The sequence below is a fragment of the Monodelphis domestica genome, chromosome 5 (genome assembly GCF_027887165.1).
Source record: "Monodelphis domestica isolate mMonDom1 chromosome 5, mMonDom1.pri, whole genome shotgun sequence".
In the NCBI taxonomy this organism is placed as follows: Eukaryota; Metazoa; Chordata; class Mammalia; order Didelphimorphia; family Didelphidae; genus Monodelphis; species Monodelphis domestica.
The window spans coordinates 84,070,976-84,087,567 of NC_077231.1; the positions used below are offsets into that span (position 1 = coordinate 84,070,976).

Below are 16,592 nucleotides of genomic sequence, written 5' to 3' on the forward strand. Positions count from 1 at the left end.
CCAAGGTCTTTCCAAGGAAAATATTTCAGAACTCAGAGAGGCATCACAAAATCCATTAGAGACAAGCACACACTTCTCTGAATGCACAGGCATTAAAGATGGCATGTTAAGTTTAGGAAACAAAAGCTTGTTGATTCCAACATTGGCTGCTGAATGCATTTCAGAGTTTCAGTCCCTTGGTATGCCAGTTGGCAGGATCAGGCTACTTCAGTAGATGAAGTAGATAGGAGCTGATATATGACAATTGCTTTAAAGACTTCTGTTTCCCAAATATCATCCAAACTCATGTCAACCTCTTTTCTGACTGTGTCAGGCATTTGGGGGAAGTGAGGGTGAGGTACTGTCACTTCCAAGAAAGATCAAAGATGTTTCTTAACTGAGGTGGCTTCTAAAAGAGTCGAATCTAAAAAATGAAGAGAAGTTTTCAAAAGAATTCAGAATTACATCTTTAATTTAAAGTTGGCATTAACTTATCTCAAGCAAGAAATCTGAAATCCTCAGAGTTTAACATAGGACTAGGGAAATAATAAGCCTCTCAACAAATCTAGTGTGTTGACTAGTTCTTTGGATGCCATTTTGACTTTTGGTGGTGCAAAAGATAATCTGAGGATGGCAATGCTCACTTGTAGAAGGGTGGGCTTACCCTTGGCATTTTTTTTCAGGGAAGTAATGCAACTTGATCAAGGTCACACAAGGAATAAATAGCAGGGGATGGGGGGGCAGGGATTAATACAGATACAATGTCTTCAAAGTCAATATTCTTTCCTCTACACTACTCTGCCTCCCAACCATCTCACCATCATCACCCCCCCCCCAATTCTTTTAGAGATAAGACATAGAACAAAGAGCTCTACATATGATGCTACAGCACAGGGAGGGGGAAAGAGATGGAGTGTGTGTATGGGAGGGAGAGGGAAGGGGATGGGGAGAGGGAGAAGGAGAGAGTCAAGACAGAGAGACAGACAGAGAGTCAGGGTAAGGAAGGACATGAGAGTGAGAGAAGGATACAGACAGACATAGCAGTCTTTGGTATGTCCAAGTGAGTAAGTGACCTGATCAGATCATGATATTTTATTGCTTCCTTAACTGTGATAGCTAATGAATGAGGAGTAAGCTTTGGTCTAGAAGGTGTGATGATCAAGTGCCTATAGAAGAAAATAATGATAATGCGAAGGAAGAGGAGGAGGAGGGGGAAATATTTATGTACTGCTTTAAGATTTACAAAGCACTGTGCATATTTTCTCATTGGATCCCTACCCCAACCCCACAGAATTATTATCCTCATTTTGCAAGTGAGGAAACTGAGACTGCAAGAGTGTAAGCTACTTTTCCAGGACTGGACTGCTCTGATCTTCCTAATCTTATCTAGCATTTTCAATCACCCTGGAACAGTGGATAAGAAGACTCCAATAAGTTTGAAAATAGCCAGGTTTTGTAAGAAACTCATTAGATCACTGCTCCAAACTGTGGTAAAATGCATACTATGTTGCTAAGGGTGGGTTGTTCCTTGTTCGGTGTTGTTAAAGGCTATTTCTGTCAAGATGTATATTTTTCCCCCCAAGTAATCAAGTACACTGAGAATAAAATTACTACCTGTAATAATAGGCACAGTTTCTGTAAGAAAAGGTCAGTTACTATGACACCTAAAGTTAGCTTTTTTTCTCCCATCTGTATGAGGAAGGGGTTGAATTATAACATGTTCAAGTCTAAACCTTATGCTACTATGACTAGTTGACCTCAAAGCTGAGAGAAATTAAGTGACTTGCCCAAGGTCACATTAATGTCTCTTGTAACCATAATTAACAATAATAATAATAAATAATGGTGTAGTGCTTTAATATTTACAATAATCTTCATGTATTTTTTTATCCACACAACTGTATAAAAAGTGCTATTGTTATCCTTGTTTTTGTTTCTTTTTACAGATATACAAATTGAGGCTGAGAGAAGTTAAATAATTTCCTAAGGTTAATGTGACTACTAAGTGTATGATACAGGATTTGAAGTAAGTTCTTCTGGTTTCCAAATGCAGCTTTCTAGCCACAGCACAACCAAGACTTAAGTCTGATTTCTGCTATACAATTGTCTGATCTTGAGAAAATCCCTACCCATTTCTCCCTCAATTTTCTTATTGGAAAAATGATGGAATTGAATTTTAGACAACCTCAAATGTCCTTCCAGCTCCAGCTTCTCCCAGTTTATTAATTAACCTTTGGCAAGTTTCCAAAATTTACCTCTCCAGTCTTAGTTTCCTTACTTGTATGAAGAAGAAAAGAAGGATTTCACTGTTTACTCAGAGGGATGTTATAGAACTTGACCTTGGGGTTTCAACAACATAATGGATTCAAAATGCTTTGTTAAGTCCTTTTTTACTTGAGTCTGATTCTCCATGACCCCATTTTGATTTTTTTGGGAAAATATACTTCAGTGGTTTCTCATTTCCTTCTCCAGTTCATTTTACAGATGATAAAACTGAGGTAAACAGGGTTAGGCGACTTGACCAGGGTTACACAGCTAGGAAGTATCTAAAGCCAGATTTGAACTTATGAAGTTGACTCTTCCTACCTTCATGCCCAGTACTCTATCTACTGAACCACATATCTCTAAATGTGTTACAATTATTAAATATCACTTTACCTCTCTGGACCTCAGTTCCATCATCTATAAAATGAGGCAGTTGGACTAAATGGTCTGAGACCCCTTCCCGAAATCTATAATCTGATGATTCTATGATTTAATATATTTTACAGCTGGTATGGTGCCTCAGTTAACTTACTATAAAATGGGAACTAAAAATGATGGCAGTACAAATTTCATAGCACTGTTTTGAGCTCAAATGGGAGAGTGTATATAAAATATACTTCAAACCTTCCAGAAGTATTTTAATGTGCTTTTTAAGTTTATTTAATTAATTTAGAATATTTTCCCATGGTTACATGATTCATGTTCTTTCCCTCCCTTCCTCCTTTCCCACTCCCATAGCCCACATGCAATTCCATTGGGTTTTACATGTGTCATTGATCAAGACCTATTTCCATATTATCAATATTTGCACTAGGGTAATCATTCAGAGTCTACATCACCAATCATATTCCCAGCAACCCATGTGATCAAGCAGTTGTTTTTCTTCTGTGTTTCCACCCCTACAATTCTTTCTCTGGGTGTGGATAGCATCTTTCTCATAAGTCCCTCAGAATTGTCCTGGATCTTTGCATTGCTGCTAGTAGAGAAATCCATTACATTTGATTGTGCCATAGTGTATCCATCTCTGTGTTCAATGTTCTCCTGGTTCTACTCCTTTCACTCTGCATCAATTCCTGGAGGTCTTTCCAGTTCACAAGAATTCCTCCAGTTCATTATTCCTTTCAGCACAATAGTATTCCATCATCAACATATACCACAATTTGTTCAGCCATTCCCCAATTGAAGGGCATCCCCTCATTTTCCATTTTTTTTTGCCAACACAAAGAGCTCAGCTATAAATATTTTTGTACATTTCTTTTCCCTTTTTATCTCTTTGGGGTACAAACTCAGCAGTGTTATGGCTGGGTCAAAGGGCAGAGAGTCTTTTAAAGTCCTTTGCACATAGTTTCAAATTGCCTTCCAGAATGGTTGGAACAATTCACAACTCCACTGGCAATGCATTAGTATCCCAATTTTGTCAAATGTGTTTTTTAAAATCCAGATTCAAATAGGTACAACACTTAAAATAACCTCCCTCATCCTCCAACACAAGAACACTGACAGTCATTCTGTGTGTTTTCCATTTGGGGTGAGTCTAATGTCAAATTGCAATTATCAGAGGATATACTGTGAGAATCTGCTGCCCTGGGAAGAACTTTGGATGGGATCATACAATTTTAAAATCAACTATTGCAAGAGGACATTTTACCTATCTGCATGACAAGAGAGCTCTGATCACATTTTAATTGCTTGAGCCCTTTGACAGATTGGATGTGATTAACTTATTGACCAGCCTTGGTGAAGTATTGGCACATGTGCAGAACTGGATCTCAGTGAGCTGCTCTGTTCCTCCTCTTCCCAGCACCAGAGGACATTTTTACGTGCCTCACCCCTCTGTCCAGCTGCCCAACATGAGCATTTCCTCTCTCTGCTCTTTGGGGTAATGTGGGGGGCTCACAGGCAGCCTAAAATTGCAGTCTGGGCCCATGAACTTGAAAATCTTCACCAATGTTGTTACAGATCCATAACTGAGGTAGGGTGACTTGGAATTTATGACAGAATGTAGAAGGCTCTGATAGACTTTGAGCAGCTAGACACAACAGAGCTGAGCATCCAGTTCAAAGCATGATTGATTGCAATGGAAAGCTAACAAACTTCCCAGGGAAGCAGTTATGACCCATTGGACAAAGCCATCAATCTGATCTTTCCAGTCCACCCACCCTTGAAAGTGTGGCATCATGAAATGTTTAATACCATCTGCCCCACGTGCCAAAATTCTTAGTGTTGGTTCCACTCATTTAGATTTTTCAAAACTTTATCTTCATCATCCTCCTCAAGTCCTCAAGTATTTCTATCAATCAATGACTCTATGTTCCTATAATCTTCAATGAACTAAATAACATAAAAATAAAAAAAAAATATGTTTTTTTTCATTTCTCTAGAAGGCTTTATCCTCAGAAACCTAATGAAAGAGAAGCACAAGAGAAATTGCTTTACCTGTGTGGTCAGCACCTTCGCTGCTGCCTTCCAGGGACCCCATGGAGCAGTTCGGTGGAGTAACTGGAGGGCTGTCAGGAAAGCTTTTACACACTGGGAATGAGTTCACTTCCACATCATTATGGCTATGATTCAAACGGTGAAAATCCAGGGAAGACACAATTGACGTCCTTTGTTTAGGCTAAAACAAACAAATGTATACAGTGTTTAGGAAGTTATATTTGTTTTTGCCCTGAACCCATCCCCCCATCACTTGCATTTTTCTCTCCATTTTCTAAAAACCCTGACCTTCCATCTTAGAATCAATACTATATATAGGTTCTAAGGTAGAAGAGAAGTAAGGGCTAGGCAGTGGGGGTTAAGTGATTTGCCCAGACAGCTAGGAAGTGTCTGAGGTCAAATTTGAACCCCGGACCTCCTATCTTTAGACCTAGCTCCCAATCCACTGAGCCACCAACTTGCTCCCTCTATCCATTTAAAAAATGATTAGTTAATTTTTATGACTAAAACATGTAAAGATGATATTTTTCTTCCTTTTCTGATCTGGATCTGGGATTGCTTTGGAATGGACAACCCCATGAGCCAAAAACCTATTCCACCAAGGAGGATCAGCAGCTCACATAGCTGATAATTCTCAGACTGAGAGAGTTGCTTGGAACACTGAGAAGGTAAGTCATGGGCACAGGGTAATACAGCCAGTACATGACAGAGACCCGGCTTGTACCCAACTTTTCCTGACTCTAAGGCTGGCCCCCTATCCTCTCTAGCATGCTGCCTCTTTAAAATGGTCTTGAGAAAAAGCACATATTAAACTAGTTCAAAGTTCTGCTTTCCCAGCGAAGACAAGGATAGCACATTAGCAATTAGATTTTCAAGAGTTGTTGTTCAGTTGTTTTCAGTCATACCCAACTCTTCAGGCCCTCGAGTTGCTTGCCATTTCCTTCTCTGGTTCATTTTATAGATGAAGAAATAGGAAAACAGGGTAAAGTGACCAGCTTGGGATCATATAGCTAGTAATTGAGGCTGGATTTGAACTGAGTTGCTTTTTTTTGAACTGAGAAAACTCATTTCTCTGAGTTGCAATACTCCTTGATAAATGAGCTATCAGGAGATAGCTCTGATGCAGGAGAAAGGGTACTGACTCTGAAGTCAAAGGACATGGGTTCAGATCCTTCCTCTAATGCTTATTATCTCTTGGATCCTGGGTAAATTATATGACTTCTCAGGCTCTCAGCTTCTTCTTCTATAAAATGAGAGGAATGGACTAGCTGGTACCTGAGGTGCCTCTCAACCTCGGATCTCTGATCTTATTATCCTCACATCCCTCAAGACTGGAACATAAAACATTGTTATCGTCTGTCTGCTCATTCAGTGTTTTGGAACTTTGCCAGCAAAAATCAGGTAATGGGTATACGATACAAGGAACCCAAATGAAATTTGCCAGAGGATATTTATTTATTTATTTATTACAGATTTCCATTAATTTCAAAAAGCCATGAAAAGTCAATGGATGAATATGACTTAAAGACATAAAGAACCTCTGAGCTCTAATCCATTCCATTTGCCAATAATGGATTTGTTCCCATGTAATCATAATTAAATTGTTCTGAATTGCAGAGCTCTTGCCATCTTCCATCAGTCGACATTTCTTTCAATACTTTTCAAACTGTGGCTGGATGATCACTAATTGTGGAAAAGATCTATGTATCAGGAAAGGCCTGGACTAAATGACCTCTAAGTTTCCTTCCAATTCTAGACTTCGAGGATGCTAATAAGCCTTCAAAGCGCCATGCATTCCTTAAAGATTAGCCTAAACTTTTTTTGTCCTGATGTTTACACTGCTGAAATATTAATTTTTCACTATCAGGCTAAAATCCCTCCAGCATAAGTCGATTTAGCTCTCATTTTCAAGCCCTCCCCATGTACCCGATGCATTTCCTTAGTTTCAAGTCCATCCTCCATGCCTAAATGTGGATACAAGGCAGGGGAATGAGACATTTCATTACAATCACATAAAGAGGAATTAAAAGGAGTGAAACTTCAGTGACTTTTTTTCTTCTGATTTATAGTGAGTGCATCTGTGGAACTTTCTGGTGTATTGCTGTCCTCTGTGTTTGCCAATTCAACTGCAGACCCGTGCTTCTTTCAGAGGACACTTACTGAGAGAAGCAATGCAGTGTGAAAAAAAAAATGCCTCGCTAGAGAGCAGGCAGAAAGAAATTAAGCCTGAAGATTTATAAAATTGTATATACCCTCTGACCCAGCAATACCTCTAGTAGGTCTATTTCCCCTATTTCTCAAGATGACCAGCGAAAAAGGAAAAGAACCTTTGGTCTGAAAATATTTATAGCAGCTGTTTTTGTGGTAGCAAAGAACTGGAAATCAAAGGGATTCACATAAATTGGGGCATGGCTAAATAAATTGAGGTATATGATTCTGATGAAATACTACTGTGCCATAAGAAATGATGAGCTGGGAAATTAAAAACAAAAGGATGTGGAAAGGCCTGCATGAAATTCTGGAGAGCAAAAGGAGCTGAAACAAGAGAATTAATATATAGCAATACTGTTTAAAAAATAACTGTGCATGTCCACTTCCAGAGAAAGAACTGATAAATTGAAGTATGCAAGGTTTTACATATATGCAAATTATATGTATAGGTAATATATACACACATTTGTGTATGTATGTGTACGTATATATAAAATATGTGTGTGTATACACTAATAGGCTAATCTTCACTATCTATCCATCCATTCATCCATCCATCCATCCATCCATCTATCCATCTCTCTCTCTGTCTACCCATCCATCCATTGATTCACCCATCCATCCATCCATCTATCAAATAATGCCTTCTCTAATCTGGGGTAGAGAGGGAGATAGCTTGGAGCTTTAATGTGATTTAAAAAAAAAAAGCTGAGGATTGTGTGGTAGGGAATCTGACGGGCTCTCTTTCTGACTACCTATGTGATCTTGGATATGTTATTTCATATTACTCAATTCCCTTCTCTGTAAAATGATTTTTTAGATTCTGCTCAAGATCCTATGTTCCTAGACCTTAGTATAAATGTAATTAAATTTTCAGTCTTATTCTCCAAATGGTATTTGACCTTAATATACAGTCCACCATTTTGAAGGGGATACAGTTCTGTGCTTCATTAGAGTAGGGAATTTCTGCTTGCAAATTTCTTCTATTGATGTAGCTCATCTACACATTAAAAATAATAACAATAAGAGTATATTAAACACTCATATTTATTTCACTTTAGGATTTACAAAGCCCTTACACATAAAATGTTGATCTTCAGAAAAATTCTGTAATATAGGTGTTGTAATCATCAGATGAGGAAACTGAAGTAAAGAGTGTTAAATGACTTGACCACAGTCATACTGCTACTAAATATCTGATGTGGAATTCAACCAAAGGTCTTCCTGATTCCAAGATGCCACAGCATCATGTTGCTTTTCCATACCTTCAATATATCTTTGAATATAAACATAGATAAATGAAAAGAGAAAAGACGACATTTTTCTACTGATTCTTCATGAAGAACTCAAGACTAGTACTGATACAGAGAATCCCTTCAACACCATAATGCCTTTCTGAAGGAGAAGCAATTTTTTATTGCATTGGAAGAAACTGAGCTAAAGGAAAGGTCATTCTTGGTGATCACTTGCCATCTCAGTGGTTGAACTGCAACTAGTCTTTGCGCCATTCAATGTTCCTTTTACGAATTTGTGCAATGTTGTTAACTAGCACTAGTAGTGATATGGACCCTGAGACATACACAGGCTTCATACACACTCTCAGCTTTCCATTTCCCTTTGTGCATCGGAACTGAGCCAAACTTTAAATGCTATCATTTTCCCCTCATGAATTTCATATAAGTCAATTTTATTTATCCCCAAGATATATGTAGCACTAAATGCTTTAGAAAACCAGGTCTTTAGATCTCCATTGCCAGAGAAGAATGGCATAGAATGCAGATCTGGGTTCAAATCCCAGCTCTGATGCATACCACCTGTGGAATATTGAATAATTAACTTAACCTTTCAGTGGTCCAATAAACTCACTAAAACTGTACTATTGAGCAGTTGCTGATTTTTGAAGGGGTTAATTTACTTACTGTTTTCTCTATATGGGAATGAAATCATAGTGGCCAACTCTCTACCCACAAACTTGAATTCATTCCTCTGTGAACATTTTGTTTTTCTATAAGAGAATGTGAGATTCTTTATTTGGTATCCTCAGTCCCTATTATAGCACCTGTCAGAGAGTATGCGTATAATAACTTACTGTTGTTGATTGTTTGACAAAGTAACAATGAGCTAGTCCTGGACTGCCCTAAACCTTAGTTTCCCTATTTGTAAAATAGGGATAATTATAATTCATAATGAATTTATAATAATTCATTTCCATTTTCATAGAGTGGCTATGAGGAAATTGCCTTGTAAGCCTTAAAGGGCTATAAAGATGAATGAGAGTGTATAATGATATATTATATATAATAATAATATCCAGTTCCCAAATATTCATTACTTTCTTGTGCATATTCAGAGTTTAACAAGAATAGAAATTATGTAACATTCATAACATTCACCTTAAGCTTTGCAAAGTATTACACATTCAGTCCTTACAACAATCCTGAGAGGTAAAGGGTATTATCGTCCCTATTTTAAAGATGAGGAAACTGAGGCAAACAGTGGTTAAGTGACTTGCCCATGGTCAACCAGTTAGGAAGTATTTGAGTTGAGATTTGAATTCAGATGTTCATGCCTCCAAATCTAACTCATTGAGCCATTTATATTCCTTAGCAAAAGCATAAACTACATGTACAAAAACTACCCATTTACCACCACCACCCCAGATGGTGACTGAATCTAGATTAGTCTAGGTTTGATAAAAGGAATTGAAGATTTATGGCTTATATTATGCAGCATTGCAAGGCTTGTATATATAGCTTTACATTTTCTGAATTTATTGGAGTCACTCAGCAACCCTGTGAGGCAAGTATCATATGTAGCTAGATGGCACGGTGGAGGGATTCTGGGACTAGGAAGAAGATTTAAGTTCAAATTCTACCCCAGACACTTGGTTGTATGACCTTGGACAAGTCACAACCTTTCTTATACTCAGTTTCTTAATCTGTCAAAAAGGAAATTCAACTTAGTGACCCCTATGGTCCCTTCTAGCTCTCAGGTTCTGATCCTATGATCCCCATTTCTAGATGAGGAAAGTATATGTCAGAGAACACCATTAACTTCATTGACTTAACAAATATTAATAATGGGAAATAGCTAGTAAGTTTCAGAATTAGGATTTGAACCCAGGTGTGACTTCAAGGCAAGTCCTCTTTAAATTGTTATCTGGGTCTCCATAATAGGTCCTTCTCTCCCATTAGAGGCATATAGGAATCCCACTCCAGTGAACTCTTACATAAAGTAGCCAAGAAGGAGGGATGTCAGTCAAATGAGAACATAGCTCAGTAGATTCAATATTGGTTGGCCAATTGGATCCAAAGAACATTGATTGAGTAAAGGACTGATACCATCCTAGAAGGAAGCCTACAATGGGAGGGCACATGAGTGCCTGTGGCCTTGTTTTATCAACAATTTGGAAGAAGATATAGATGGCAAACATCAAATTTCTAAATGGTGGAACACTGGATATGGGAACTAACAAACAGGATGAGTTAGAAGGGTATATAGCTAAGATTAAGAGGTGGAGGAAACCTCAGAGGTGATCTCTCCCAACACTTTATTTTATTAAAAAGGGAATCAAGGTCCAAAAAAGTTCAGTGACTTGGCTAAGAGCACACAGTAAAATTCAGAGGGAGGATTTGAACCCACATTCCATGACTTGAAGGCCAGTGGTCTTTCCACTGTACTATACAGCTTCCTAGCTAATACTCTTGAGGTCTGAAAAGAACCTGACAGACTTGAGTAGCTCGCCGAATGCAATATGATGAAACTGAATAGGTCCTAATCTAGATTTAAAAAATTAACAGAACAAACTTAGGTTATGGGAGACATGATGCCAAGACAAAACTTAGACCTAGCGGCTGTAGAGAAAGGTCAACCTGAGTCTGTAGATTTAATAGCAAACCCCAAAACTAATATTATGAAAACTTCATTAATTAGGCTTTAATGATTTCCTATGTAAAATCAGAATATTAGAATGGGTGGCTCCTGAGATCCCTTCAAGCTCTAAATTTCCAAGTCTATAATCCTATGTTGTGAAAACAGAAGATATCAATAAAAATTATACATCTGTATCAACATTTATATCACACACACACACACACACACACACACACACACACAATTTCCTTGCAATTATAGCTGTCCAAAGAATACACAACAGCTAGATGACACAGAGGATAGAATGCCAGGCCTGAAGTCAGAAAGATTTCTCTTCCTGAGCTCAAATCTGGCCTCAGACACTGATTAGCTGCACTACCCTGGGCAAGTCACCTAACCCTGGTTGCTTCAATTTCCTTATTTGTAAAATGAGTTGGAGAAGGAAATGGCAAATGACATTGGTATCTTTGTTAGAAAAACCCCAAATGGAGTCACAAAAAATCAGGTATAACTAAAATGACTGAACAACAACAAAAAAGTTGAATGTGCTACCTGAGTGGTAATGAGTTTCCTGTCACTAGTGATTTTCCAGCAAATGCTGGGTGATGATTTCTTGAGTATCATAAAGAAAGGGTTCTGCTAAGGAATGAATTAAACTTAATAATCTGCTGAGTCTTTCTAATTATGATTATGATGTTATATGAGTCTGTTATCCCAGAATGCTGATTCACAATATTTGGTAGTCATTAGCAAAAAACTAAGAATAATGATGAGAACTTGCCTCATTTTGTACATGAGGAAAGGCACATTTATAAAATGGTGAGAAATAACAATGATGGTAAAAAGGTAGAGAGGGGTATGTCAGAGGAAAGGGGAAAAGAAGAAATTGAATTATTAGAAAAGTGGTCAATTTTCAATTGAATTTTAAAATATTTCTATTTCCTTGCCCTCAAAGGTAATTTCACAAGGGTTTAGAAAGAATTTTGCCAGCAGAAAGAAGTGTATGTGTTTACAGAAATTCACTAAAATTCCCAATATATTTGGCTACTTTTCAAAGTTAATATAAGCACAGCCATATGTTCACCAAAATTCTCCAAAGCTAACCTTCCACTTGTGCCCTACATCCCATCTCTCCCCAACTCCTATTGGCTCCTGTTCTTATCTCCTCTTCAAGTATCTTTGGTCTTTTACTTGCCACTAGTTCCTCCTCTCTGCTTTCAAACAGGTACAGTTCCCTCTACTTCAGGTGGGGGGGGGGAGGAGAGAGAGAGAGAGGTAATAATCATCAAAGCCCTTAAATTTAGTCAACTGCTTCCTCTAGCTACCATACAGTATTTTTCCATTTCACTGAAATCTTGCCAAATGAGTGTTTGGTATGTACTGCTTCTGTTTCTTTGCCACCCAATCCTCCCCTATTCTGCTTTCCCTGCTTCTCTACTGAAGCTATTTTATTTATTACCCCGCTTGTGGAAAGAGGCTGTTGATTGTTTAGTTCAGCCTTTATTCTCTTGGGATCCTAGGAGCATTTGATGCTGTTGCATAGTCATGAAATTTAGAAGGATAAGGGACCTGAGTAACCACCTACTCCAAATGGCACCTGAAAGAAATCCCTGCCTTTTGAAACATCCCCAAGATATGGATGCCCAACCACTGTTGTAGATCTGCAGTAAGAGAGACAATTGCCAATGGAGGAGAGCTCCTTCTCTTTGGCAGCCCCAATGAGCAAGAAGATTTTCTTTAGATCAAACCTAATGTGACTTTTTGTCTGTTGTTTTTTCCCCCTGATATTACCTTCTCGTACCAAAGACAGCAAGCCTCATCCTACTTGTACATTAAAGTCCTTCTGTTGTTTGAAGTCAACAGTCATTTCCCTCCAGCTATAAATTGCCCTAATTTCTTTCTCTCCTCTTGACATTGCCACCACTCTAATGCAGGTCGTCATCACTTCACACCTAAAGTAATGATCTGCTGTTGGGTCTACCTGCCTCATGTCTCTCTCTACTCTACAGTCTAACCTCTATTTAGCCACTAAAGTGATTTTCCTGATTATGCCACAAGGATATACTCCATTCTCAATTAACTCCAATGACTCCCTATTACTTACAGGATCAAATACAAAATGATTCTGGGCATTCAAAGTCATTCAAAATCAAGTTACTTCCTCCCTTTTCCAGTCCCTTTACTCCTTGGCACTTATTCTTCTATACTGGAATCGTGGTTTTCCAGAAAGAAAAAAAAAAGACACTCCATTTCTTGGCTCTAAGTATTCTGTCTGTCCTCTGTAAGAAAAAAATTCTTTAATTTCTTTTATTTAATGGGAGACCTGGAGGTCCTCTTACCATTGAGATGTGTAGGGATTTACCAACCCACAGTGACAGGAAGGAAGAACCGGGGAGCCCCCTGCTGAACCAGCATCAGTTGCAAGCTATCAGTTGCTGACAGTTAGGGCTAGCAGTTGTGGGGAAGTTGGTTGCTGGTAGTGTGAGTTGGTGTTTAGTTGTTGGAATATAAAGGCAGCCTGAGCTTACCTAGAGGACTTTTGGCTTTAGCCTTTAAAGGGCTTTTTTCCTCTGGGATCTCTAGAGAGCAGGGGGTCTGTCTCATAGGTAAGGATCTACTGTGAGTTGGCTACTGACAGTTTGGTCTGCAATCGAAAACTGATTGAAGGAATGAGTGAGTGGTAGCTGTCTATTATTTTAGAGAGTTAGGTAGTTAGGGAATCATTTATAGGTAGTGTAGGTTAGATTGGCCTAGTGTTTACCAGGCAAGAAGAAGCTGTCCTCAGAAGACGACAGTTAGAGGTAGTATTAGGAATTTTAGGTATATTTATAGGGTATAAGATTAGTAATCTCTCTGTACTCTTTTCTATCTTTCCCTCATTTCCTACATTCTTTTACTATCTCTATTGTAATTAAACTAAATTGTTAATTGCTAAAAGTTGCTATAAGTTTTCTTTTCTCTGGCTTAAAGGGATAATATTAATTTATGACTCTACTATATTCTTATTAAAACTTAAATTATTAAAAGCTGCTCTCTTATTTTGTCAAAACCCCTATTTTAACCCTTTACACCTCCATGCTTGGAACACTTTCCCTCCTTATTTCTTCATAATAACTTCCCAAGCGGACTTCCGGTTAAGATGGCGGCTTAGAGAAAGCTGAAGTTCAGATCTCCGGAAAACCCTTCCCGACCGATCTCAAACTAGAAGCTCCTAAGGCGCCGAAATTCAAAACGATCAACAGCACAGACCCTGGGAACCCTCCTCCTGGACCTGGACCCGGTTCAAAAGGTACGGCTCCCCTTAAAAGCCAGAACCCGAGATCCCTCGGACCTCAGGGGTAGGAGCGCAGAGTCCAAGGCTCCCGGAAGCGGCAGCCGCGCCGGGCTCAGAGAGCAGGGTCTGAGGAACAACAACCCTCAGGGTCTTCTACCCAAGTCCCAGTCCGGGTGAAAGTTACTACCTGGGGCCTCCGCTGCAGAGAGCTGATCAAAACAACAGCAACCCTCAGGGCGGGCAAGACAGCCTCACGGGCTGGATCCTGCTATCCAAGTCTCAGTGAAAGTCTGTGCTCTCGGAGCTTGGGGAAGCGGCAGCCCATCCCCCCGCAGGCCGACGAAACAGCCTCACGGCCAGCGATTCTGAAGGCAACTTCCGGAAATCGAGCCAGGGGGAGAGTGTGGCCTCGTGGTCCGACCCTTCCATTCCAGTTCCAGTGAGGCATATTCAGTTTAACCCAGGGAAAGCTCATAGAACTATCTGCCCAGGACTAAAGCCCCTGAACACCAGAAAGAGACAAGAAAAACTAATCCTCCACATTCAGAAATGGCAAACTCCACAGAACCACAGAAGCCCCAAAATACCAAGAAAAATAAGAAGAAAGGGGCGACTTTGGACACATTCTATGGAGCCAAAATACAAAATACAGAGCAGACAGAAGATAATATAAAAGAAAATGCTCCAAAACCTTCCAAAGGAAATGGAAACTCTCCACAAACCTATGAAGAATTTGAATCAGAAATGACCAAAAAGATGGAAGCCTTCTGGGAGGAAAAGTTGGAAATAATGCAAAAGAAATTCACGCATCTACAAAACCAGTTTGACCAAACTGTAAAAGAAAACCAGGCTTTAAAGGCCAGAATCAGGCAGCTGGAAGACAATGATCGTGTAAAAGAGCAAGAATCAATAAAGCAAAGCCAAAATACCAAGAAATTAGAAGAGAACATAAAATATCTCACCGACAAGGTGATAGATCTGGAAAATAGGGGGAGAAGGGATAATTTAAGAATAATTGGACTCCCAGAAAAGCCAGAAATAAACACCAAACTGGACATGGTGATACAAGATATAATCAAAGAAAATTGCCCAGAGATTCTAGAACAAGGGGGCAATACATCCACTGACAGAGCTCACAGAACACCTTCTACACTAAACCCCCAAAAGACAACTCCCAGGAATGTAATTGCCAAATTCCAAAGCTATCAAACAAAAGAAAAAATCCTACAGGAAGCCAGAAAAAGACAATTTAGATATAAAGGAATGCCAATCAGGGTCACCCAAGACCTTGCAAGTTCTACTCTGAATGATCGTAAGGCATGGAACATGATCTTCAGAAAGGCCAGAGAGCTGGGTCTCCAACCAAGAATCAGCTATCCAGCAAAACTGACTATATACTTCCAAGGGAAAGTATGGGCATTCAACAAAATAGAAGACTTCCAACTTTTTGCAAAGAAAAGACCAGAGCTCTGTGGAAAGTTTGATACCGAAAATCAAAGAGCAAGGAATACCTGAAAAGGTAAATATTAAGGAAAGGGGAAAAATGTTATCTTCTTTTACTCAAATTCTCTTCTATAAGGACTACATTTATATCAACCTATGTATACTAATATGTGGGGAAAATGTAATGTATAAATAGGGGGTAAAGAAAGACCAAATAGAATAATGGTTCTCACACAAAGATTCACAGGGGAAGGGGAGGGGAAGAAAACTCCTATAAGAAGGAGAGGAAGAGAGGGGGGGGGGTTTACTTAAACCTCAATCTCAGGGAAATCAACTCTGAGAGGGAAAAACATCCAGATCCATTGGGATCTTGAATTCTATCTTACCCAACAAGGGTAAGGAGAAGGGAAAGCCAAGGGGGGGAGGGGGAGAGGGAGAACAAAAAGGGAGGGAAAGAGAGGGGGAGGGGGAGGGAACAAAAAGGGAGGGACTAAAAAGGGAAACATCAAGGGAGGGGACAAGGGGGACTGATTCAAAGTAAATCACTGGACTAAAAGGTAGAGCCGAAGAAGAAAAGGTTAGAATTAGGGAAGGCAATCAAAATGCCAGGGAGTCCACAAATGACAATCATAACTTTGAACGTGAATGGGATGAACTCACCCATAAAACGTAGACGAATAGCAGAATGGATTAGAATCCAAAACCCTACCATATGTTGTCTTCAAGAAACACACATGAGGCGGGTTGACACCCACAAGGTCAGAATTAAAGGATGGAGTAAGACCTTCTGGGCCTCAACTGATAGAAAGAAGGCAGGAGTGGTAACCATGATATCTGATAAAGCCAATGCAAAAATAGACCTGATCAAAAGGGATAGGGAAGGTAATTATATTTTGTTAAAAGGGACTCTAGACAATGAGGAAATATCATTAATCAACATGTATGCACCAAATAATATAGCACCCAAATTTCTAATGGAGAAACTAGGAGAATTGAAGGAAGAAATAGACAATAAAACCATACTAGTGGGAGACTTAAACCAACCATTATCAAATTTAGATAAATCAAATCAAAAAATAAATAAGAAAGAGGTAAAAGAAGTGAATGAAAT

General features: G+C 39.1%; 1 protein-coding gene across 4 annotated transcripts in view; it reads right to left on the reverse strand.

The window, feature by feature from the left end:
* ANKS1B (ankyrin repeat and sterile alpha motif domain containing 1B) overlaps positions 1–16,592 on the reverse strand; it is a 1,427,494-nt gene that overhangs the window by 880,510 nt on the left and 530,392 nt on the right. For all 4 annotated transcript variants that reach the window (XM_056798687.1, XM_056798685.1, XM_056798684.1 and 1 more), the window contains one exon: positions 4,681–4,861. In XM_056798687.1, the coding sequence (XP_056654665.1) occupies positions 4,681–4,861 (181 nt within the window). The remainder of the gene's footprint in view (positions 1–4,680; positions 4,862–16,592) is intronic.